Source organism: Larus michahellis, chromosome 8 (assembly GCF_964199755.1).
Source record: "Larus michahellis chromosome 8, bLarMic1.1, whole genome shotgun sequence".
In the NCBI taxonomy this organism is placed as follows: Eukaryota; Metazoa; Chordata; class Aves; order Charadriiformes; family Laridae; genus Larus; species Larus michahellis.
This window is the reverse complement of record NC_133903.1, coordinates 54,231,128-54,257,488: the sequence shown is the minus strand read 5'-3', so window position 1 is coordinate 54,257,488 and position 26,361 is coordinate 54,231,128. Positions and strand designations below refer to the sequence as shown.

At 40.9% G+C, this 26,361-nt stretch overlaps 1 protein-coding gene across 4 annotated transcripts in view; it reads right to left on the bottom strand.

Moving 5' to 3' along the window:
- PATJ (PATJ crumbs cell polarity complex component) overlaps positions 1-26,361 on the bottom strand; it is a 156,719-nt gene that overhangs the window by 85,844 nt on the left and 44,514 nt on the right. For all 4 annotated transcript variants that reach the window (XM_074597315.1, XM_074597316.1, XM_074597317.1 and 1 more), the window contains exons 18-27: positions 18,425-18,634; positions 17,140-17,259; positions 13,854-14,222; positions 12,602-12,722; positions 11,363-11,519; positions 9,998-10,069; positions 8,944-9,121; positions 7,920-8,030; positions 6,403-6,480; positions 3,175-3,292 (exon numbers count right to left, since the gene is read on the bottom strand). In XM_074597315.1, coding sequence (XP_074453416.1) covers positions 3,175-3,292; positions 6,403-6,480; positions 7,920-8,030; positions 8,944-9,121; positions 9,998-10,069; positions 11,363-11,519; positions 12,602-12,722; positions 13,854-14,222; positions 17,140-17,259; positions 18,425-18,634 — 1,534 coding nt within the window. The remainder of the gene's footprint in view (positions 1-3,174; positions 3,293-6,402; positions 6,481-7,919; positions 8,031-8,943; positions 9,122-9,997; positions 10,070-11,362; positions 11,520-12,601; positions 12,723-13,853; positions 14,223-17,139; positions 17,260-18,424; positions 18,635-26,361) is intronic.

Below are 26,361 nucleotides of genomic sequence, written 5' to 3'. Positions count from 1 at the left end.
AAAAAACTATCTCAGAACTTAGAAAATAATATTGGAAGTAACGGTGATTGAAATGCAACTCAAATATAAAGAGAACCAGGTCTGAAACTAAGGGGTTTGGGTGCAAGAAGACACATTTGGGAAAAAAAAACACAAACCAAAACAAAACCAACCACCTGGAACTTCTATAAACTTCTTACAACACAGAAACGTGGAGGACACCTGGAATTTCTCTAAACCAAGAGCTACCTAGGAGTTCTATCCCCAACAAGGATTCACTCTATTTAGATCAAAAACAACCTCTGAAAAGAAAAGGCAGAACATTACAAGAAATGAGTGTTTGTTACAAGAAGTCAGGAAAGAAACTACAGTTTCAGCAGTGGAAAAGCAGAAATAAAAGGGAGCATTGCCAAAAGGCAAGCGGATTTAGATCCCACAGGGGAAATTAAATCAATACCAAAAGGTTATTCAGCCACTTTAAGGGGAAAACAGACAAAACACGGAGACTTGTGAGGCAGTATGGATGGGACAGAAAGGAAAGTAAAATTTTCTAAGTATGGCAGGAAGACTAAGAATGCCTTGCTTTCATTTTCAAGTATGGGGAATGATGAAGGACATGGAGACAAAAGATGAAAGCATGGATCGAAAGAAGTGCCAAGCAAGGAGAACATCATCAAGTGGAGCAAATGAAGTATTTCTGGAGAATGAAAGAAACCGATGAGCAGGTTTGTGACGCTGCAGTTGTATGCATAAGAATGCTAAAAAATAAAATCAAATCCATCAGGAGCGCAACCAGAGCACAGATTTAAAAGCTGTCCCACCTCAAAATGCTTCCACGCTGTTGGCACTGATTGAGAACTACAGGAAGTAAATGAAAGGAGAAGCTATGATGTGAATTTACCCAGGCTGACACCACTTTTTCCTTTTAAGACGCGTGATTTTCTAAATAAGGAAGACAATACATCTAGTTCATCTGTTCAGTGAAGCTCAGAAAATTATTAGTTAAGCTTACAAAGCCAGTAGAATTAGTAGGATAAGCGAGGAAGGAATGGATCAATATGAAAATGCAAATGAACAGTATTAAAAAGGCAAGTACTGGCCTGGACTGAGATTTCCGAGAAAGGTGCTCAAGAATGAGGACAGAAGTTATGAACATCAAGTGGTTCACGAAAACAATACTGCACTGGAATTTACAGAGAAAATTTTGTTTTTCAAGTGATTACAGAAAAGAGACTCTGTAAAAGCCCATTCCACAGCTGCCAAGATGCGTAATATCATTAAGTACAGTTAGATCATTTCTAACGTGCTTTTTACTGCAAGGGTTGAGGCACAAATTTAGTTTAACCTTCCTTAGCCTGCTTTTTATTTTAAAGAAACAGAACAAGGTGGGGAAGAATAACCTGGAAATTGCATATCTTGGGTTTCCAAGATTCACGGGAAAACATTCCACTTCAGTCAGTAAAAAGGGTAGAGAGAAGAAGATTCACCTGAATAGATCTGCTTGCTGCTGCCAAATCTGTTAGGATTGATGAATTTATTACCAGAAGTAGCTTTACCTTTTCAGCTATTAGACTCAGCTGGCAATATCATTAGGGATGGCAGAACAACTAAAAAATGACCAAGCCCATCAATAAGAAATTATTTCTGTGCAAAGTATTAATTTAGGTCTAGCAAGCACTCGGATTGAGGCATATCCTAATGAGATAACTGAGGTATGAGGCTACTTATCAAATATATCCCTTTAACTGGGAATTATAACTTCAATAACAAGCTGAAATCAGTTTGCTACGCTTGGAGGTTTACAGAGTTGGTTTGAAAGCTCAAGATATATTAAATCCAGCATCCAGAGAGTCTGCAGTCAAATGCTCCTCCTGACCACCACTCCCCACAAAAATGCTGAAAAACCTTCTTGAGGTAATTATGTGGCACACTCCAAACAGATGAGATGACAAACTCAGCAAGGGGGAGTTCTGGAAAAGCCTCAGTTGGTTGAAGAACTCACAGCTTTCCCTTAAAACAACAAAGGCAGAGCTGAACACCCTGCTTCTGTGCCCCTATTACTGTTTCCATGAGAACAACCTTCCAAAATCCTTCTCGTCTCCACCAAAGCAGCCCTAAAAGTGACGAACCAACCAAACTCATTAATTATCTCGGCTTCAATGGCACACCATTGCCAAGAAAATCAGCAAGAGCAGCTGGAAGACCTTTCCCACCAGCAGGCTCCAAATTGGGAGCTTCTACTCTGAATAGGAGCCATGGCTGCTTCAAGGTCAAAAAGCTACAAAGGCATCTCTCTGCTTTGGCTTACCCGTAGCTAGTGCAAACAAAACACTCCAAGACAAAAGACGATGAGAAAAATCACTGTAGCAAAAAAGCCAAACCCCAACAAAACCCTCACATATATGCTGAGCAGAAAGAGAAAAAACTAAAAGTGAGGTAATTCATTTTTGAAGATAATTTAGGACTCCTAACTGCAATTTTAGTATTCCTAAATATTTTATTGGAAGATAAGCTATATGTAATAATATTGTGTTTATCCAAAGTTGTAATTAACAAAGCAGCAGGCTGGGATGTAAGTCACGCCACCGGAAGCTCTCAAGTTGCACTGCATCCTACTCTTTAGGTGTCTGCTCTTCCACAGAGTGCACAGCATCACAATTCACCGCAACACCCAGAACTGGACAATTGCAGAACCTTTCCCATAAAAGGTGCTACAAAATAAAGGAGACCCTTTTTTTCAGTAAAGTACTGAAACAATAAATCAGCAGATTTTTCTTTTAAAGGCAAATAAATATTTTGCTGGAACAGCATTGTCTGAAGCCAACCACAGGCTTTTCTGGACAAGGACTATGCACCAGTGGTTCTCAACAACCACTGCAACTACAACAGTAAAGCACAACACGTGCCTTTCGCTGCTGACGGCACCGCCAAGCAAGTCCTCTAGGCATTGCTTAGACATTTTTAGACTGAAAATAAACAGAGTCCTTCCTACATCTCTTCAGAAGAGCCTGGCCGGGAAGAGAAGACTATGTTACAAATCAGTAGCCCCTGGTAAGAACAAAGTTGAGGATTAGATGCTATTGCCACACTGAGCACTACTTCCCATAATACGAGCAAGAAACGACAGATACGTTTATCACAATCTGATCGTGTTCCATAAATGTAATCTGACGTAATGATTGTGGCACTACTCACTCTCTGTACAAGCATCCTCGTCCTCCTCTTCATCCACGTTGGCTTCCTCTGCATGCAGTCTTTCAAGTGCTCTATAAGGAGGTGGCAATTTCATTGGAGGTGGAGCCCCATATTTTCTCTAATGGATTCAAAGAGAAATAGTTACATGTTTTGTAACCTCCACGCACAAGAAAAAAAATCCTATTGTCTATTGCACTGTATGTGTACAGTAATTACAGCACTTAATTACAATGCCAAATTCTGCAGCATAGGCTTTTTATGCAAGAAATCAGAGCAAGAAGTGACACTGAACAGCAAAAAAAGAAAATACAGTTGTGCATGCACATTTACTTGCTGACAAAATACTTGTGCATCATCGTGAACACGAAAGTATGAACGTTAATCAAGGGTTAAAAATAAACACTAAACTATACCCCATTTCTCATTACAGACTCAACAACAGAATTGTCTGGTACTGATAAAAGTCAAACTTTTAAATACAAAATAAGAACTCAGTCTCCTTAGTTCATCTGTGTATATTTCAACATAACAGTTCATCTATATTTTGGCTTAAATTTAAAAAAGATTTTTGAATTATAACTTAGAATAGAATTCCATTACCTCACATAAATACAGGCAACTCCTGTAATGATGCATATAGCGGCGCATAGCAGGCATAAAGAATAGGCTCGGAATCCAGTGAAAACAGGCGCTTGTTCCTCTGAGCAACTGTTTTTATAGCTCCAAGTAACTGGACCGTGCCTTACTTTGCTACATGATTTCACGAAATTACGTTGAGCTGTATCCCATGCAACCCCGCTAATAGCAGGATGCACTTTAGAAAGGGAACGCTGAGTACGATACGCCATTAGAGCAACCAGAGTGCCCGTAATTAATTTCTTCGATAGCTGGGAAATACGACCCAACACCCAAACATCAAACCCACAACAAAGTTATTCACTGTGTACAACGAAAGCTGAACCTGCCCATGGATTTCTAAAATCTTGAGCCTAAATTTGTATAGAATAGTCTAACTAGCAAATTGCAACGCAAGCTACATAGACAATTTTGTGAGATAAGATATACATCACCCCATCCATTTAAAAAAACATTACAGGGAAGTGCGACAGCATAACAATAATAAATGAAATTAATTCAATCCAATAGCAGTAAGAGTGTATAATAAGAGCGCTTGGAAACACGACAGCTGCTTCCCAAAGTATACAATACACACAAATATGCCCTCCACTTTTTGCTTGACACCAACACAGGTAGAACTGTGCGAAATCCCAAAGATCCAGGAAGCGTGGGAGAACTCAGGTTCTATGTTACTGAGCAGGTAAAGACGGAAAACCTGCAGCCCCACTCTCAGCTGCCTATGACAAATCAGTATCACTGTAATTTAGTTATAACTCATAGTCTAAATGTTGACCCTTTGGCTTTTCAAGACCTTAAACATTTGTTAGAAAGTCTGCGTAGAATTACATGAGACGCCTAAGCTTATCCAGCAGTTTGCTATGGCTCAGAAGGACAAGCTTCTCTCGTCCCTCCTGACCCACTGAAAAGCCAGATGAGTAAATTGTGCCAGAGTACTCCAGCACACCATGGTTTTGTATTAACATGTCTCTTCCCAGCACAGAGGCAAAAGCACAGCTTACATAGCCAACCGGCAAAATAACGTTAATACCTGGTTTGTCCACAAGAAACTCAATTGTTCTAAGTGGTTTTATATAAATTACTTCAAGTGGTTATTTTTAAACAAGCAGATCAATAGAGGAGGATAAACAGCAACAAATCAGAGAAGACTTTCAGCATTGAAAAGATAATTCATCATCCAGGAAAAGGGAGATTTTCCAGCTGGACGTGGCTGCTTTCAAACCAAACTCTTTTGTGACACTTTGAAGATTGGACTAGAAATATCCCTGATTCCCCATAGGGCCATGGACTAGTAATCCACTAATAGCAACTCTTTCCAACTCAGAGATGCCCCTACTGTAGCACAGTGTGACTGCTTTGTGAATCAATGTTCAAAGCTAAAAGGGAGCTACATATTTATGCACTGAAGCTCTTCTATATTCCACCCACCCGTTTACAGCACCAATAGATGAAAAGGGTTTGCAAAAGATTAGGCTCCCTCTTTAACCTCGGAATGCTACAGAATGCAACACGCTGGAGTCCTAGAGATTAAAGGCAGCACATTGCAAGAGGATGAGTGCTTTTGAGATTAGAAATATAGATAACAAAACCAAGAAAAGGGGATTGTAACTGCTTCATTATAAGTATTATGCTCTGGCATGAAAGCATGACTTCAACACCTTTCGCGATTTTTTTGAATAACTGAGCCTTATAGCTTCTGTATCTGACAGCATCCGAAAGGAGCCTTACGAAAACATTTGGAGGCAAGAGGGCCTTCTCAGTTATCCACCGCACACCGGACCACTGAGTAGGATCAAATGAAAAATTCATCAGTTTTGTAGTCAGCGTGTTAAGCTGCATCGGGCAAAAGTTATTGTCTGCACTAATTCTGTCTCTGCTTCTCCAGTTCTGGCACCCTCAAAGAACCTGACCTACGCTCATCAGTCAGCACAGTTCTCCCAGCAAAATACCTAGGCCATTAGAGCAATCTGTCTGGGAATGCAAAATTAAATTTTTCCCTTATTGCAGCGATTAAAAAAAAAAAAAAAAAATCCACTGGGTTAGACCAAACAGATTTTTTTTCTCTTTTAAATCTGCTGTGAAGTTGCTTGAAAGTTACTGTGCAGTAATTGCTTCACAATTAGCTGGCCAGCTACAGATCACTGGTCATTTCCTTGTTTTACACAGCAATGGGAAACATAGGAGACTGAGCGGATTTAATTATCCTATAACATGATTTTACTGAATTTCAGCCAGTCTCACATTAAGGATATCATTTGTGTACATGTTCTTATTTCTCTGTTTCCACTGAACAAAGAGAATCAATTTGTCTCTGCATGGAGCAAAGCAGGTACTTCCAGAAAGATGCCAGTGAAGAGCTGCAGTAAGTACAGGGTTTCAGCACCCAGGGGAGACCCACAGAACATCTGTCAGAAACCTGCCTCCTATTTGGCAGAAATTTGGCAAAAATTACATGAATCAAAGATATTTCAACAAAACACTTCAAATTTAATTTCAGACTTCAGAGGGGGGGCTTATCAGAGAGTTATAATGCATGCTATTATACCATTTGATTTAGTAAAATTTGGGTATAGCACTGAGTGGAATAAATACCTTTTCACTCTTATTTTCTTTGTCTGCACCTTGATCTTTGCTGACTTTGATTCCCTTCGGCTGTATGGCAGAAACTCCCTGAAAAACAATGCACATATTACACGCATTAGAAAAGAGCATTATAGCCACAAAACAAACATCCAAAATTTAGGTACTGCCAATAATAAAGCTACCCAGTGCACTCTTCATTTTGCTCCATGTAGAAGGGCACTGCAGTGCAGTCTTTAAATTACATTCTTTTACCCGATTTACAAATATTCTCAACTCTTTTTAGTGCGCACCGATATCTAGCCTCATCTTTTCATTCAATAAAACATTACTCCGAAGTCAACAATATGGATGCACGTCCTTGATACAGAGCTCAGTATGGGCTCCTGAAGTGTCAGTTCGTATTTATTCAGATAAAGACCAGTGTCCACGCACACAGACACCTTATAAAAGACACACATTTTGCCTCCACGTGATATTTCTCTTTGCTGCTCTTTGTTCTTTCAAAATGTAATATATTCCCACTCTCCTGACAGCACTTTATTTTGGTGAATGGAGTTGGGACTGCGCAGTGCTGCTGAAAATCTGTGAATGTCCCGTTTCCTACAGCCTACAGTTGAAAGCAACTTGAATTTCAAGTTATCCGTCTTTCCCTTGAGCTCTCTAGACTGGCTAGGAAAGTAAGGGTCAGAGATACAGCCGAACACTTGAATGTCCTGACAGGTTTTTCGGATCTTTTCTGTGAAAAAGCTGATAGAGAAAGGGAGCCAACTCAGTTACCATCACTGTGATTTTTGCCATCACTGCTTGAGCGCCTTCCCAGCACAGCTACTGAAAGTCTTAATAGATTTTGAAAGACTCCCTGGAGCACGGGAAAAATAATGGACGCAGTTGTGCCAGATTCGACTACAGTTGTCAAAAAGGTCTCCTCAGGTCTACTCATCCACCAAAATTCTCAATTAAATTGTCAGATTATACCAAAAGTACATAAAAGTCTTGGGGGGGTTGTGGGTACTCCAAGGCAGGCAGAATTGTGCGCCTTTTCTTACTAAGGTATTAAAAGGTTTCTTGCCTTGGCCTTGCAGATGAGGAGGCATCTAAATCTCTTGAAATTTAACTTGCTCCCAAATAGCTACTTCAGGTCCCTTTGGTGACATATTTTACACAGAGTTGCTAGTGTGAAGCTGGCTAATTTTAATTACACTTTGTTCATTTGGATAACAGATTGTATTTTTAGGTTATGAAATATGAACAAATTAAAACACACAGGGGCAGACTCAGTTACACAGGTGTGAGAACTGAATTAACACCTAGTCAACAGATTTACATCTACTTGATTTACATCAGAGAAACAAGGTTTCAAATCAGGCCAGACAAGTAATCAATCAATCACATGGTCTATAAGCGGAAACTCTGGCAGAAAGGAGGGACACAAAAATTGATGGAACTTGCTGGAAGAAATCTAGCCAAGTTTAAAATGAGTATTAAACTTTTATTAAGTTTTGGAATGAAAATAGATATAAACTTACTTTTGGTACGTTAGACAAAGCCTGAACCACGAACACGACAGGATTTCCCGCATTCTTGATAGCTTCTACTGCTTCCTCGTGTGTGGCGTTTTGTAGGTCTACCCCAGAAACCTAACAAACAATGTTTATTTTTATTACGTAGCTTGGTTTTTGGCACAGAGTCATTACAAGAGATCCCAAACATTCGCAGAAGATTCAGCGTATCTGAGGAAGGTACCAAAAGCAGTCAAGAGAAATTATTTTTAAAGTATATTTCCATGATGGTTTAAGGAAAAGTATGTTACTTGGTATTCATAATTAAAAGATGGCCATATGTTTCCTACAGCAATCCTTCTGGATAAAAACATAAGGAATAAGATTGTCAGAGAATGCTAAATATGATGGTAGGTATAATACAACTCTCTCAGATTTTACCTGTTTGTGAACTAAACCCGGTTTGAAACAATTTTTCCAAACTTCACACACAACCCTAGAGCACGTCCAAGAAGGGCATTATCAGCTTGGGAACCCACATTCAGTAGAATTTACTTGGAGAAAAAACGAATACAAAACCAACACTGAGCCAGAGATGAGAGCCAGGAATGGCTTCCTCCCCTACGGCACCTGCCAGAATCAAGGATTTCCCCCAAACAGTAGTTAGTCAGACTGTTAACTATTCCAAATTAACACACACAAAATAACAGACCAAATTTCAGCATGAAATTGGTTCTTCTATATATTATAACTTATAAAGGTATGCTATAACTTATTACTCATTTATACGGGAAGAAGGCACTCATTTTTTTCATTTCCCATCAGATACCAGGATCTATCTTTTCTTAAATATAGAGGAGAATGTTAAAAGAACTCCATAGTCAGACCTTAAAAAAGAAAAGACGACATCAGGGGTTTCTTTCGGTTTTCAAAACACAGTGTCGTCAATACTTCATGAAGCGGTGGCACTATTTTGTCCCTCCCTCCTCCCAAAGCTGTTTGAGTCAATCTTTGTTTCTTAGAATGAAAAGGTAAGTTTATCTGCATTTACCTCAAGTATTTTATCTCCAGTTTTTAAAGCCCTTGTTCTTCCTGCTGGGCTGTCTTCCAAAACTTGTTTGATAAAGATCCCTTTAAGTTCTTCTCCATTCTTCAGGCGCTTTATGACAGTTTGTCCACCAACAATACTGATTCCAAGTGACACATGAGGGTCTCTAAAGATCTCAACACTGAAAAAATACACGCGGTAGTTTAACAGCTTGAAAGAGTTTTTTAAACTATAAATGCAAAGCTTTAAATAAATGTAAGCGTCTAGTCTTTCAAGAAGATTTAATAGAGTAAAGGGATGAGAGCATTCTTAGGCTTCTGGCTTTAACAGAGGTGGCTTTTTACCCTCAGTAGACCTCACCCGAAAAAAAAGAACAAAATTCTGCTGCCAACCCATGCCCACTGCTCTTCCAAATAGGCTTTTATTTCAGAGAAAGTCACAGTAAAACAGGCAGGTCTTCAAGTAAAGGCTCATCCTCTTTCAGTTTGAGCAAATTGTCTGGAAATGGCAAATACTACAATAGTATTAGCTAGGTAAATAATAAAACAAAGTGTCTCACACAATTTTCTGAGCACTGACTTCGGTGTATCAGATACGTATCAATCAGCTTAAGCAGGAATTTTCTGATCCTATTTTACTTAGGACCATAAAAACAATTCACCTAAAAATGTTAACAATACAACAAGGATGTGGCTAAAACTTGGCTGGGCAATTCGGAGTTCTGCCACCAAGTTGAGCAGAGAACCCACGGAAAAGGAGACAGCAGCACCATGTGCATTGTTCACACCTAATAGTTATTAAATGAGCAAGAACTTGTAGGTCATCCACAACGTAAACCCGCCAAGCTTTCCCAAGTCAGCTGTATAAACAGAAGGCATAATTCTGTTGAACATCTGTTAAAAATTCAGTGTATCTAAGAAAGCCCAAGGTACACAAGTACCTTAAAGTTACTGGCAGAGGAGGAAAAAAAAAACAAACCCATGAGAACTAATCGGGCTAAAGAAAAAAAAAAGTCATAAGGTAAATGGGAAGAAATCACGTAATCATATGAACATACGTCCGTGGTGGTCCCCAGTGGCTAAAGTTTGGAGTTTCTTCTCCTTCTCCTTCTTCTCTCTCAGGTAATTCACTAATTGGGGACAGAGGGAGGGGAGGAATAAAAAAAAAAAAAAATGAAAAAGGTATCACACATGCCAGGTCACAATTCCTTGCATATTTTGTGTCTGGCAGTGAGACAGCAACGCCTTCGCACTCTGTCCAGTTCAAACCAAATGTGCAGAGTCAACAGACTAGACAGGAATTTTTGTATTTAGGTTTAAATGTACTCAAGGAATGCTCCAGAAGTAAACATGATGGGCAGACCAAATTTATAAGCTGCTCTGCGATATACAAATCCGCACTGCATTTCCTCATTTGAAATGACTATTTAAGCAATTAACATTTACTTTCTGATAAATATGCCGTGATTCTTATAGAGGGATATAAACATGATAAAACCAGTCTAGCTGACCAGAAAGCACATCACGATGCAACTGGGAGAACGGATCCGGTCTGTTCCATCAAACACCCCAGAACAGGGTGTTAATTAAACTTCTGTACTATATGTGACTCACCAATTCACAGAATAGGAACAGAAGTGTGGAATTGCATGCTCCCACAGAAAGGCTGAAACAATACATCCTTGCACACATTTTTCTGTAGATCCTGAGAGCTGTAAACGCTACTCTTAAACGGCAAAAAGGAAGTAGGATGTTGTGCTGGAGAAATAATCCCCTCACCTTGTTGCTGAGCTGCTTTCCCTCTGAGGGAAGATTACAGATGAATTAGGGAAGTACTGAGGATTTGAATCAACAGGCCCCAAAAGCAGATCCACTACACACTCACCCAAAACTGGTGGGGAAAGAATGGGGCACTTGGCAGGTGTGGCAAGTATCTACAACCAGTGCCAGCTCGAGGTTTCTCAGCGCCACTGGCAAGGCTAAAACTTCCTGCATAGGCCTGAGAGCCATGGCTGAACTGGTCTTCCCAAAAGGAAGAACAAAGGAAAGGAAAAACCAAGAGGACAGAGCTATGATAAGGAGCTAAGAGGAGAGCTCCTTAAGCAACTAACGACCAATGCTGCTGGTAAAGCCTACATCCCTCTCCTCCGGGCCACATTCCCTCACTGTGGAGTAAGTGAAGCCGATGGCAGAGCCATTCGCACTTTTCTGTCCCACTACTCAGGGGAGGGAATGGGGGAAGTAAAGATTCAATAAGGTTGTAAGGCAGAATTCAGCTCCTTGGGCAAAAGTCGTAGAACGGGGCATCTATGTATGCCTTACTGTTTCATACACCTTTTGATGGTTCGCCAGCTAAGTACAGCAAGAAGATAGTTAAGATCTTTAATTGAAAATCTTCAAAAAACTGCAGTCTTTCTCCATACCTGCACAACGTTGTTCTAGGCTGAGATAAGGTGGTTACTCTCCCAGACTCCAGGTCCTTGGAATAAACATAATCCTCCCCTTTTAGTTCTTCCTTTTCAATAGCTTCCAGATCAACATCAAGCCCAGGTCCTTTAGAGTCAAGCTGAAGCTTTGTACCTGAAGAAGAAAAGGTGTAGATGTGAACTTTTGCTTCCTCTGTCCCGGCATCTACCAGTTATCACCCTTGGAAACAGACTCCTTAGCTCACCATGTTCCAAATGTGGATGTTGTGTGATGATCGAGAGACTCAGAGACACAAAACATTTATTTCTGAAGGAAATGTAAACCACACTAAACACTCTTTTATAGCAGCTTGGTTCTGATGTACATACAGTCAAGTGATAACAGGAAACGGTAAATCTTTGCGGAACTGAGATACGCTCAGGTACAACTTACACAACAGACGCTCCTCACAAAAACACATGATTAGAAGTCGTGAATCCAACCTTTATGCAAAGCCCTGCTCCAGCACAGAACCCCATCCCGCTGGGGAAGACTGTTATCATTTTGGTGACATAAGTACCAACGTTAATTGAACCTTGCAAGGCTCATCAGTCTGCCACTGTAGCTTACACAGTCTCTGCTGTACAAGATGCAGGTGACAAAGAAATGAAAGAACCCAACTTCTGTCTCTCAACCAGTGAGTGCTATCTCAGGCAGGTTGATAAATTTATTTCCCTGATGAACTACCACATTCCCATCATCCATCTCTGGCCATCTGACAAGGAGAAGCTTTGCTCCTGAGCACAGATTACAGAACCAAGATAGGGGGCAATTATCTACCCAGAGTTCACCTGCAAATTTTGTTTGTGGTAAAGTTACCTCCTGAGCTGGTCACATTTTTTTTAAATGCAAAAAAAAAAAAATCAGCAGTCGAAAGGGATTCAAACAAATATCTGACGAAAATTACAGGCATGAGCTATTTTACTTACTCATGGAGTCCTACTGCGGACGTTAACTACACAGAAGAAAGTGATTCTCCACAGCAGCCACTTCCAATATCAACTGTGACAACTGTAAGTGAAGATTCGGAGGAGGAAGCAAGATCATGAAGCTGAAACCTATTCAAAGCCAGACTTTCTTAAGCCTGCAGAAGTCTTCATTTGAATATTTTATCATTTGAATAAATCTGTGTTTTGGTATAAAATTTAAGTTTGTAAATATGAAATTATAAAATAAAGAAAAAACTTTTTACAAACCTAAATCCGTCTTGTTTTTTGCTCCTGACTGGGTAGTTTCAGTATCAAATATGTCTTTTGGGTAGCCATTGTGTGCTGTGGTTCCAGAAAATAGGGAATTTATACCAGCATTTTCTTCACACTTCACAGAGGAGAAAAAAAAAGTAATTAAAGTTAGAAAGCAACGCTATCAACTTATACAGGTGTATTTGACATGAGCATTGATTTTTACAGCAAACATTCATTTTCGCAACTACATTCATATTTATTCAGATAACTATGAAATACTAACTGCTTATTTATGCACTATATTAAGAAGAGGCATGAAAAATGTTACATGCAATTGCAATTTAAAGCAACTGTATCTTTCTACTTGCCTGTAATCCAGACAAGCAGTTCTTTACTCTTGCTCATTTTCTGGTTTTAAGTAGCGAATGTATAAATTTAATATTGTGCACTCTGGTGTAAACCTGTCACTAGAAACTGCATTGTAGCCTGTTTATGTACATAATACATACGGAGACAAGCCAAACAAAACCTGAAATTCTCTGTGGCTGTAACATTAAATCCTTTTCCACTTCAGTTTTTTCATATAAAAGCGTACTTCTCAGGAGCTGGTGCATGGAAGGCTGGTATTATCATTTTTTTGTTTGGCAAGTGAATGAACAAAGACTCAGAAAAAAGTATTTCTCAGAATACTTGAGGAGGACACATAAATAAGAGTTTTGCAATTTACCTGACGCTCCGTCTCCTCCTACTCCTTCATCCACCAGTATGCTTGTTACAATGCTTCTGCCATATCATTTTTTGATCGACTGCACTATCATCTGGCTCGAGGAACTGATTTGGATTAAAAATAATGAGGAAAAGAGGGAGCTCCTTTCACTGACATTGCTGCTGAGGCCCCTGGACTATTAAAACCGTAAACTAACATTCTGCTATAGCTAACATGCACCATGTTAGTACAGCTTGCAAAAAAGAACGGAGCCCACAGATCAGAGGTGGGAAAGAAGACGCAGGTACAGGATGCCTGTAAATACACCAGCCACAGCACGTACCTCACTGGAGGAGCTAAATACACAGACACCAAGTAACCGAACGAACCTTCCAAAATGTACAAAAGGGTAGACTTGTGTCCGTTAGAGGTCCTCAGATCTCATCTAGTAATTACAACATCAGAAAGACTCCTTACAGAGTTTAGGCCTGGAGTTTGCCTTAAGGTATGGGTCCCATGGCGAGGGTACAGCACTGACACCGACACAGCATCCCTTACCATTTGATCTTTAGTGAACCGATATTCCAGGGACTGTTTTGGGCTTAGGTTAACACCGGATCTCAAGTCTTGTGTTTCAGTAGTCTCGAGTTGCTTTGCCCATCGCTCTGTATCGAGGTTCCTCTCTGAAGATGTCTTCTCTCCAGTGGATGCATTATATTTCAGGAAGTCTGAATCTTCTTCATACTCATCATCCACCAACATTTCCCGTTCTTCATCCATTTCTTCTGTCCTGGGTTTCAGAAATTCATGCATCTCCCATGACTCCTCATACTTACTGTCATTTTGAGAAAGCTGAAACGACCTTCCCAAGTCCAAACTTGGTTCATCAACAAGTTCTTCTTTAAAAGGTGTTTCATCTCTGAAACCCTGCATAAAACATTACAGGAATAGAGATTTTACATTATGTTTCTCGCTCACTCCTTTAAAACTATGTTTTATGTTAGGCCCATATTAAAAGTACAGACTGATTTTTAAAGGGACTATCTTCTACATTTTGCACTTCCTAAAAGAAAATACACTCTCTGACTTATGATTTTAAGACCAAATGTAGACACTGCATTTTATTTTTTAATATAAAGAAATTCAAGTTGCACAGCTTAGATATTCCTGCAGCCGTTTAGAATAACCAACCTGGACTGAAGTTAGGGAATGAGAATTATTAAATAACACAAAAAACCTACAGGAAAAAGTATATATAAATCCAGCTAAACTATCCCTGACCAGACTTATCTGCTATTGCTTTATAAATGCATGTACGTTTCTCACAATACCACCAGCTAAACAAAAACCAGCCTGAGTTTGCTTATGCAAAAGTATCAACGTTAAAAAAAAAAAACCCCACAAACAAAACCCCCCAAACCAAAAGCCACACTCATTTGTCCCTCCCTTGGGTATTCCATACAATATTTTAACCTGCAAGAGAGGTGAAATGGATGACCCACATCCTTAAAAAAAGAAAAGAAAAGGAAAAAAAGACATAATTGACTGCTCATTATCTAATACCCTTACTGTTTTAAAGGGAACTTTCTGCTGAATTCAAACCACAGAACAAGAAACTGGAAAAAAAACCAAAGCGAAAAGAAAAGGTATTAAAACCCACTCTGAAAGATCTCGCTCAACAGTTCTTTTTCTGGGATTTGTCGCGTGCCTCCCCAATTTCCAGTGCTCCATGTTTTGCCTAAACCAAATGGGGCGCTCATGGAGCGAGTCTGCACAGGCGTCTCTGAAATTTTACGCCTTGCACCGCTACCAGAAAGCTCGCCACACACAGAAAGCTTTTCCTCCCTTTTCTTCAGGCCACCAAGGATGTGTGCCCAAACCCCATCTTCAAGGCACCGAAACCCCAAACACCCAAACCAATCTACAGATTCAGGGGTCCTCAGTCAAAATGTTTTTGTTTCTGCTCCCTGCCCCTTCCCAGACTCCCCAAGGTACTTCGCTATTCCTGACCTTCAGTGTCAGAATCCTGTTTTGTCAGGTTTGTACAAATGCAGAAGAAAAAAAACCCCAGATGCTGCCAAAATGTTCGCACAGTTCAAATGAGAGGCAGGAGAGAAAACAAGAGACAGGCGAGAGCATAAGGAAACAATGCAGTAATTCTAGCTGGCATGAAAGCAGAACATTAGCAATCCAGAAATGAGCATATTTTTCATAAGCATTAAATATTCCTTTAATCTACTTGACCTGTGTACCTCAATCTCAAAAAATACCCAGTCTGAAGAGATTCTAATTCTCTTCATCTCTACTTCATTGCGTTTCACTTCACTGCTGCAGCATCATTCTCCAAGCCCTTCTGGAAGAGGCACCAACTTCATCGCTGTATAAAACAGTTGACTTAGCTCAGAACCACCCAGCAATTTGTATTGCCATCTCCTGATACCGCGCTTAGGTGTGTATAATCACAGGCTGCTGCACTGCAGTAGCAGACGCTACCAATGGAACAGGGAATACTGCAAACATGACAGTAAAGTCTACTGTTGTAGCATATAAAAATCTTCAAGTTCTTTTTTTTGTTTTTTTTTTTTTTAAATTCAGCTTTGTCAGCACTATGCTAGTGTGTAAAAGTGGAAGCCATCACGACACACCACTCTTGGCTCTTAGATGAGCAGGTAAGATAATAAATGGATGGAAATTTTATACTATTGCTCTAAGCTACTACCACTGCTTTCATACATAAGCTAAAACAAAATACAAGCAAATACTTTTGCATGTATTTTGTACAAACTGATCATTCCAGTTTCTATATTCAGAAGGACTTTAAGATAAAATACTTAAAAGTACTTAATAATGTTAGTTTTACTTAGGAAGCAGAGAAACAATCTGAGTTGGCAGAGGACTAATTGCTCTGCCAGGAACCCTTCTTATGCACCTGGAAAACAACAAACTCCATTTTACATCGTGAAAATCAGTAAATATCATGTCCAAGCTAATTTCTACATAGTTTACCTACATCTATCCTGTAATATTGCTTCTTTTGGTGGATCTAATACACCATTTCAGCCTTAAGGATATATTTGCATCCAGAGACAGGCAGGCATGTTTTGCAACGAGAAAATCTATTATTTACTTTTATTACTGTGTTGCAGTTCTGGATGATCCTTTATCTATTGTCTTTTATGGTCTAAAAATAATGCATTTATCAACGTGAATTAATAAAAAATTTGCAAAGCAATTGAGAACAGACGAAAATTCAAAAATATCCATATCTCTCACTCTACACAGGTCAGCATTGCACTAGTATTGCCTATTACCCTGGTATCCGAGTTTCTCACTACCTTTAGTGCTTCATCCTCTCGCAATAAACAGAATTATTTCTCAGAAAATAAGAGGAGAATTGAGGAAGAGAGGAAAGAAATCACTCAAGACCAAGAAGAAGAAGAGATTTCAAGCTTGCCTTATACACTAGACTACTTTTTTGTTCCGCTTCATTATAATAAAAAGTGTTCTGCCTCCATACCTGACTTTCTTTGCAAAGCTGAACCAACTACTTACAATGACTATATAACTTAGCGTTCCTATTTCATATCCAAGGTAACCCGAGGTATTTTAATGACATAGTAAATTCGATAAGGCAGTCTGGGAATTGCATTGTGCTACACACATGCTTACTGGTCACAATACAATTAAGATACAGTTAGCTGTTAAGAGTCTTTTTCTGAGGGAATCCAGCCTGAAGTCTATCCGATACTTAAGTCCTACCTGAAAGACATACTATTTTTTTTACTTTAAAACGTCATTTCCTGCCTGTATTAACTTAAGCTGAACCAAAAGAGAAATCAAATACCTGTGGTGCTTCAAGTATTATTGAGAAATTAATATTATCTACTGGTTCTGGAGATCCAGGGCTGGTTTTAATGTTGCTGGAATCCACACTCTGCACGGTCTCCTCCTCTTTGCTTTCTGCCTAAGAAAGGCAATCAAAATGACGAGTCAGGAAAACAAACAAAAAAATTCCCACGTTTTTCAATAAACTAAAAAGGAACTAGCCATTAGAAAAGAGATGGGAAAAAGTTACAGGTTCATAAAAAAAGTCATAAATGGAGGAGACAAAGACAACAGCTTTCATTCTTTAAGATATCAGTACAGATACAGTAAAAAAATAAAGAGATGTGTAGGAAAGACAAACAAATACAAGGATATGAACAATGAAATATCACTTTTTAGAAAAGGAAAGAATATATTTAACAGCCTTCCTACGTTCCTAATTCACCACTCCTCTACCAGTTTGAATTACAAGCACTTTCTATTAGACGTGCTTTACTTTAATTAATTTTGCCTCTGTGCCCTTGATGAACAATACTGCAGTGTTCTCAAGTAAACTACTGTCTGTTCCAAAGCCCCGATTCTAGAAAAAGGAAATTCTACTTGAACTTACAGTCGTGACTTCAAACAGATTAAGTTTCTTTGATGTCAGTGGAGCTCAAGCAAGCAGTTAGCAATGTCTTAGAGTGAAATGCACTTCAGCACATATTCAAGTGATTTGCTGAATTGCTTGAACCATGTCAGAGCTACGCATAGGCCAGTGCGCATAGGTTTGCCCAGACGTCTTCTGATTCCACATGGGTGTTCTTTCAGAAGGAACTTGAGACCACTGGTTTTCCAGTCAGACCTTTTGGACTTGAACCTTTGGACTCTTGTCCTTCAGGGCAAGAGGTAACGGGCACGAACTTGAACATAGGAAGTTCCACCTGAACATAAGGAGGAACTTCTTTACTTTGAGGGTGGCAGAGCACTGGAATGGGCTGCCCAGAAAGGTGGTGGTGTCTCCGTCTCTGGAAACATTCAAAACCTGCCTGGACGTGTTCCTGTGCCACCTGCTCTGGGTGACCCTGCTCTGGCAGGGGGTTGGATGAGATGATCTCCAGAGGTCGCTTCCAACCCCTATCATTCTGTGTTCTGTGAGGTTGAGCTGCCTGTATGCCAGCTAGCCAGAATTTCTGGACATGTGGAGGTGTATGCATCGCTACTTAGTTGCTTTCCACATGCCTACAAACTTCTACCCCCCAAATACCACAACCCAGTCTACACATCATAAAGTCAAATAGAAGAAAGTTAAAATCAGTCCTTACCACCAAAGGCTTGCAGATTCCAAGAGAAACGGTACCTGGGGGCACAGATTTCAACACTTCCACTGCCTCTGCTAAAGTGGCACTGTCCAAAGATTTCTCATTTACAAACACCAAACGGTCACCAGGTAAAAGCTCGCCCCCACGTTCAGCCACTCCGCCTGCCACCAGAGAGCTGATCACAATGGCTGTTCTTGTTGGATCCAAGGGATCCTGAAAAAAAGAAAAAAAAAGAAAAAAAAAATTAAAAGCAAAAGTCAAAGCCACCAGAAAGATGATGTATATTTTGACCACTTAAGCACATTCATCATCCAGTGGTACAGAACTGAAGCTTGCTGCGACATTCAAAAGGACCATCTGCTAATACTGCCACGGCTTAACAGTTTACAAAAAGAAAGGTTTGCAGTTTGCAGTAGGAAGATATTCTGTCACTTGCCTAATCCATTAAGAAATTTTGAGATCTGAAAGCTGACTGATACCCTGCCTGCCCTTCTTCGACACGCAGAACCGGCCGGGCCAACCTGCAGACGGACCACCACCGCTGGCACTCTTCTGCAAGCCTCCAGCCAGCCTCTTACCTCCTAATGGTACATAAAATAACCGCTCTGCAGGCCATTCAAAAGCTTCATAGCAGCAAAACTGATGTTAAAAGAAATCATTGCAAGACCAGAAATTGAATTAAAAACATTATTAAGTTAAAAAATAAACCCCAAACATTCAAGAAATAGCAGTATACGTTTGCTATGTTACTGCAGTGTTCCTGCTTTGTCAAATCTGCATGACAACTCCTAAAAGACATTTTCTCCACCCGTGAAGCTTCCATAAGAGAGAATACAGGGGACTGCAACAGAAGAGTAACTAAGATTATTACTGAAGACAAAAAACACTGTAGTGGTGTATACAGAGGATTGTGAAGTAGAAAATGTTATACACATTGGAGAGGCTGTAAACTGATGCAAAGATATTCACTTAATTTTTTTTCCAGTACGAGCCTTTGTGTTGTGTCATGTACCATTTCTATCATGCATTCAGCCATTTAAAAATTCATCCTCAATCCAATGAAACGATTTTAAGTTATTATATAGTGGCAGAAAGATACACAAAACAAATTTATGGGGGTCTTTTTGTTTCCTTTTATATTTTTTAAAGATTAGAATTCACCTTTCTCCCCCTTGCTATGGGCTCATAAAGTTCACAAATGCTCTTTGTATGCACTGGCTCTTCAAATGCATAATCATGTACTATTTTTCCCTCAGGACTCGCATCTTATTCAGGGCACGGGAGGGATTAAAAAAAAAAAAAAGAAAAAGGGGGGGGGGGCAAAATTCAAATCACAAAGACCACCATGAATTCAGCACCTCAGTGTTAATTTGAAAACAGGAATGCTTTTTTTAACTCTTTATTTTTATATAAGTATGCATTGCTTTCCAAGGGAATGTGTTTTTTTTAAGGTGTGTGCAAACACATGAGGTAACGAATGTAATATCTGTAAATGGCTGAAATTAGAGACCTGAAATCAGAGTCCAGCAGGAAGAGCCACGCTGAAGCTGAATTCAAGTAAATATATATTACTAATAATTCTCTCCTGTTCTACTGCTTAATCCTGCCGTTTTATAATCTTTCCAAACACTGGGTATCCGCATTGAAGAGAAGAGGCTTCCTTGCGAGTTTCATGTCTTGATAATTGAGCCCAGGGGCCTCCCTCAGCTGCGTGACGGCGTTGTGCCCACGGAACGCGTGCCCAGAGGCTCGGGCTGCCCCACTGCTTGTGCTCTGCCCCACTGCTTGTGCTCTGACCCACCGCGTGCAACGCCCAGGGGAAAGGATTGCGTTTTGTTTCCAACGGCGAGCTATCCGCGTTCTGCGCCCACTTCGGAAATGCTTAGAAACAAACCAACCCCAAAGGCAGGAAGACCAGAAGAAGAATCCAAAGGATTCCAAAACGTGAAAAAAAAAGAAGAGGTTTTGCTTTATGAGTGTGGAATTTTGAAAACGAAGAGCTCCTGCTGCCCTTTGTGTAGGGAGCCAGCTCTGCCTGCCCTTGCCGACAAATCCATGTGCCCGACCATCCCGATGACAGCTGACCACAGAACAAACGCTCCGCTTGACACAGGCTTTTGAGATGGTTTTAATTTTTGGGTCTGCTCCAATGCAAAATAAAAATAACCTTTTGGACTCGTTTGCAAAACCAGGGTCGTGTTGAGACAGCCATTTTCCAGCAAGGAAGGCAGCGTTTGCATCAGGAATGCTTCGCTAATAGAACTAAACCAGCAAGTTTTCCTATCATGGGCTCATCTTGCCATGGCAAGCAAGGTTTATGCTGGTTCCCTAAATGGGTGAACGCTCTCTCAGCAAAACTACACCTTTGCTGACATAACAGCTTTTATAATATGACTTGTGCTGGCTTAGCTATATTGATAAAAAAGGAAGAAAACAAAACCAGCACTCATCCTTACTGGTGCAGATAAGCTGACAAAAACATTTGGGAGCGAATTATGGCGCTGGCTGAGAATGTGGCAGATCCAGGTTCCAATCCCTGCTCTGTCTGATCCAAAGCTGCTCTTTTTTGGGTTCCAGATCAGAACCACTTAAGCAGGACATGGAAATCTCACCATTAGCTTCTTCTATGCAGATATTCAACGTCAGTGGCCTAACTACCACATTTCTGATGAGAAACAGTCCTGTTTCCAATTAAAAGTTTTCACTGAAATAAAAACATTTTGGCTTCAATAAATCATTGTGTTTTGGTAAGAGATAATTTAGCTGAAAAAGCGTTCCAACCAGCTTTAATCCTCGTGCTAAAAAGGAAGACAGAGTTCTTGCAAACACAGGCAGTTCCTATGCAGCAAAGTTTTGAGAACGTCGTGGTTCTCTTCGCTGCTTCACAACATGCATGAGTGTAACCGTGTATTGGAATTGTTTCATGAGGAGCAGCAGCAGAAATCGTCTTTAAAAAAAGGGGCCCACGTTAAAACCTGTTGTTCAGGCAAATCCAAAACAGGGGTTATAATTACACTGCTGTTTTCAAGCAGAGGGAGCTATTGCACAGGAAGAGAAGAGCAATAAAATCTACACAGTGACAGGGCTAAGCCAGTAACACCAGCAGTGCTGTAACCCCCCAGGGTTTGTTACCAGTGACAGTAAATCGCAATGCAATTGCCATGAGGAACGCAACAGAAGCTGCACGTGAAGACACAGACCTACGGGATTTCAAGGTGTAATCATTAATACATATCCTCGATAATATAACATAAGGGTGAATGGAACTGTGGATTGCACCGTGCTTTTCTTATCAAAACAAAAGGAACGATGTTTTTTGAAATCTTGCCTTATGACTTATACTCAAACCCAAATGCACCCTAAAGAAAAACACCTGCTAAAACAAGACAGCGAACACTGAATTCACATTCACATCTTGTAAACAGTGAGTGCAACTGGACTGCGTGGGTTGTCACCTTGTTTTTAAAGAAAGCGGTGCTAGCAGCTGGCTAAAAACCAGATTCCTACTTTCTGTACTAACTGCAAAAGGCAACTGCACTCCCACGGTGCCCTGATGGGCTCCAGGGCCACCTCCATGTTAACTGACCAGTTAGAACCATTCGAGGTTACTAAACAGCAGTAACCGCTACTGCACACCTACCCTAAGGCTCTTGATTCATTTTACTTGGCTCACATTAAGCCAGATAATAGTGATTTTTAGTCACTAGCAGTGAGGACCAGATTTCAGTCTGCTTTAAAGTGAAAGTCTCCTTTACTTTTATGGAGTTTACAGGCTGGGAAGAAACTCCCTCCCCAAACCCAGTGCCGAGATGTTGCTGTAATGGTACTCGGCTGGAATGCAGAAGTGACTCAACTTTGAGAGTTCAAGAAATTATTACGTGACTTTGCATTACAGCAGAGGGAGCGTGCACAGGGCAGCCCCATGCAAGTGGGTCACCTTAAAACGGGCACGAACTGGGCTTGGTTTAAAGAGGAACTTTTAACTTCAGTTTACCGAAGGATTCCTTTACACAAATGAATCATTTATGAACAACGAGGAAAGGAATCGGACTGCAAAGTAAGGCTATCAGGAGACAAAACCCATTAACTCACAGGCACTAATTCTTTGTGCTCACAAGCACAAAAAAAAAAAGTTTGCCACTTGTATAAACGATGAAAGTTGAGCACTGCCATGCACCAGCAGCAGCCCAGGATGCTGGCCTCCAGGTAACCCTTTGAGGAACCAGTACCTTGTAGCTGTTGTCTTTTCCTTTGTGCTTGAGCCAGCCATAGAGTATATGAACTTGTTTAAAATAGTCACAATTTATTCATACTTAGCACACCATATATTTAACTACATTGAACCATAGGTTTTCCCTTCCCCCCCCTACTGCTCCTCATCAAAATCCACAAATGTTTCCTGGAGTCCAGGTGTCAAATTTTTCTTCTTATTTTCAGAGCCTCATTTGTTCTGGATTCATTTAGCAGTGCAAAGAGTCAGGCAGGGGCCACTGCAGTTGCTGCCTCTGGGATCCCTGGATTCGGAGCAGTATGAAGTCTCTTAAAAACCTGAGCTCTCCTAAAACGTTAAGAGTCCCAGGAGCAGCAAGTTAACAGAGTCCTACGTGCAACGCTGCCGGAGCGTGTAACTTTATTGGGCCTTCAAGTGAGGGATTCGAGCTTGCCATGAGCACCAAAGATAAGCTATCAGAGGTCCTTAGGAAGCAAATCTGGAAACACAAGCAATAACAGCTTACCTCTGGCCATCACACTGGAAAATTAAAAGGATAACAACCGACTGACTTTCTCCATCCTCAGCAAAAGGTGAGGTTCCCGCAGCAGCCAAGAGAGGGCAGGCCAGGCCAGGCCAGCTCCCGCACGACCGCAGCCGCTTCCAGCTCCGCCCGCTCCGGCCCCGGCCGCCGGCCCCGGCCCCGGCAGAGGATGGGGCGCAGCCTCCCCTCCGCGGCCGACGGCAGCCACAACTCCAGCGCATGGAAGCGGCTACCACGTTTTCTGGGGTTTTGTTTGTGTTTTCCTTTTCTTTTTTTTTTTTTTTTTTTTTTTTTTTTTAAGGCTCCTATGAAAACGTAAGACAAACCAGCGGGTGACTGACATTTACTGCGCCAAGTCACTCTCACTTAGTTACAGGCTATATTAGTTTTGGCATCACTTAAGATCTAAATTCAGCTAGCCTGACTTCCTAGAATATTTTAGCTTTCTTCAAGCAACAAACTGCCTGCTGCCACAAAAACACTCCTCTGAAAACACACATCAAAAATAGCATGGCAAAGGATCCCAAAAGAAACAGTTTGAAACTTTTTTTCCTGTACCAATTTTGATTTATCTGAACAATTTTACAAGTGCCAATTTGTATACTGCAGGTTTTTGCGAGAGAGCCAAAACAAACACATGTTAGAGCTCAGAGGTCAGAGCAACCCAGCTTCATTACATTTTGCATGGGACCACTTCCAGGTCTAACATACATATCCATATTTAAAACTCTTCAGTTTGCAAGTGAATAAGATACCAGACTGAAAGACTTAAACACAACACTGTAACATACTGTACAAGGAACATACACTCGTCAACAATGAAAAGGACCGAATGCATTTATGCTCCTTTTACTGTTACGTAGAACAAAGGCAGAACTGCGCATGAAGTAATTTACCCGTACGCTCAGTATTGTGAAATTACGCGAAATACTCATCCATGCTCTGATTCAGCAAAGCGCCACCCGGTCCCTTTGCAGAGCCACCCTCCACGTACACACCAACAACGCACACGGGATGCAAGAGTCAAGAATGAGAAACAACCTGCCGCCTTTTCAAAGGCACTAAGTCAGTCCCCACAGAAAGGGAAGAGAGGACGAGCCAGCTGTGAGCGAGGTCCAATTTCCTCCTTAAGGTGGCCTCAATTTAGGATTGAGACTCAAGGTCCAAACTTTCTGTTCATTCACTCCAACATATTTACAGATGGCGGCCGTAAGACCTGCCAAAGGTACTCTAAAGCCTGAAAAAACATCCCTGAGAAAGTGCTCAACTAGTTTTTGTTAGATGCACTGCATGGGCAATCAGACTGAAACGCAAAGTGTTTAAGACTTGTTTCTGCCTCTTCCACGCGTATTAGATTGCAGTCAGCGGAACTACTTAGGAAGAAGACTACAGAACGCACAACCTCGGGCTGTGCCGAAGAAATAAACTACAGGCTGATGTACTGAAGTAATATAAACTTAAATACAGAACGGTATTCAAGGAGGAACGCTGAACTTTTCTGTGATGTAAGGCAAAGCACTGGGAATAAAACATAAGTATTTATTGATCTGCAGTGAGGGAATAAAGCAATGAATTTCAGAAGCTCTAGTGTGCAGCCAGCATTAATCAAAACTTCTGTTGTGGGAAATGTCCGCAAAGAAACAGGAATTCACAGAGAAAGAAAGAAAAAAAAAAACCATAAACAAAACACACAGAGTCACACCCAGCGGAGGGGAGAGAACAGCAAAGTGAGAGTAGGTGGCACAATGGGTTTCCCACACCGGGCTTTCATCATCTGCGATCTGAAATCGTAACAGTCTTCTACAGCAAGAACCAACACGGTGGCCAGCAATTACTCAACCCCGCGCAGGTCTGGCAGAGCTGGCAAACACTGCGCAGTCAGTGTTCATCGGCTGCGGAAGAGGGATATGCAGCAGAGAACTGGGACAAAAGTGCCTCCAGGGAATGATCAAAAGAAAAAGATCTTACACGCTACTGCTATTCTCAAATAAAAAGATCAAAGATAGGCACTGCCTATGGTAGTTTTGAACGTGTCACTGTGCAGTGGACTTAGGTGTGTGTCACTATCTTTTAATTTATCAAACTTCTCAATCAACCTAAGGTTTCATCCGCCTTTCATATTTGCTCTCAACAGAGCTAAAGTCACAGGGATTACATTCATTAGACTCTCTTAATATCTTATACTTTCAGACTTTCCAGCTCCAGAAAAAACACACTGAATGCTGACTACAGGGAAAAGCCACAGTGATAAGGGAAAAACCCCTGAACTCATAAGGAAATGGAGGAAAGCCACTGTGTGATGAGATAAAGAAGGGATAGAGATGTGTGGGAATAAAGAAAAAAATACCGACGAGCCACGGGAAAAATTATAAATGGTATCAACTACATCACCTGCAGTCAGTGGTCTTAATGCACATTCTGAGTTTGATCAGCTTTCAAATTCAAATAATCCCTGAACTAAAAAGCGAGCACATCCACCAGTTAGGTGTGCTGACCTCACCACTCTTAACAGGCCGTGGAAGCGCAGTGCGTGTTTTCAAACAAACCGGAGCTCTCTGCAAGGAGAGCTTTGCAGCATAAACAGCAAACACATGAATTACAGAAGATTTGCTCCAGAAAAAGCTGCAAAAGAAAGGTGGGGAGATAGGACAGGCCCCTTTTTCTATTGTTTTCACCAAGGATCGGCAAACAGTGACTTGGCCCAAAGAAGACTTGCGCCAAGTGTGGATGGTGGCGAAGACAGAAGGATAGGCAAAAAGTTTGCCGAGAATTTTAAGGCTACTGCGAAACACAGTGAGGACAGAAAAACTCTGAGTGCAACACTACTGTTTGGATTTGGGGAGCAGCATCTTCCAGAAGGGTGAGGTTTTAAGCAAACAGAATGCCTCATAACTTCCACGAGTTTTCAGAATTCTTCGTGGTTATCCAGCAGCACCTTCAAATCTCATCGGTTCGGAGCTGTCTGGGCTGAGCTTTTACATGCCCTTTGCTCCACCGTCTCCACACGCTCACTGAAAGACTAATGCAGCTTTTAGATAAGCAGCACTCAGCTGCACAGTTTCCTCTGGTCTCATCTACATTATCTTACCCTTACTGAGATTTGCCAAGTTTTTGGCAAATCTAGCTACAGATTTGTCCCTTTAAATTCTCGCCTTCTCTTGCGGGCAGAAGACATCTGTGGAATAA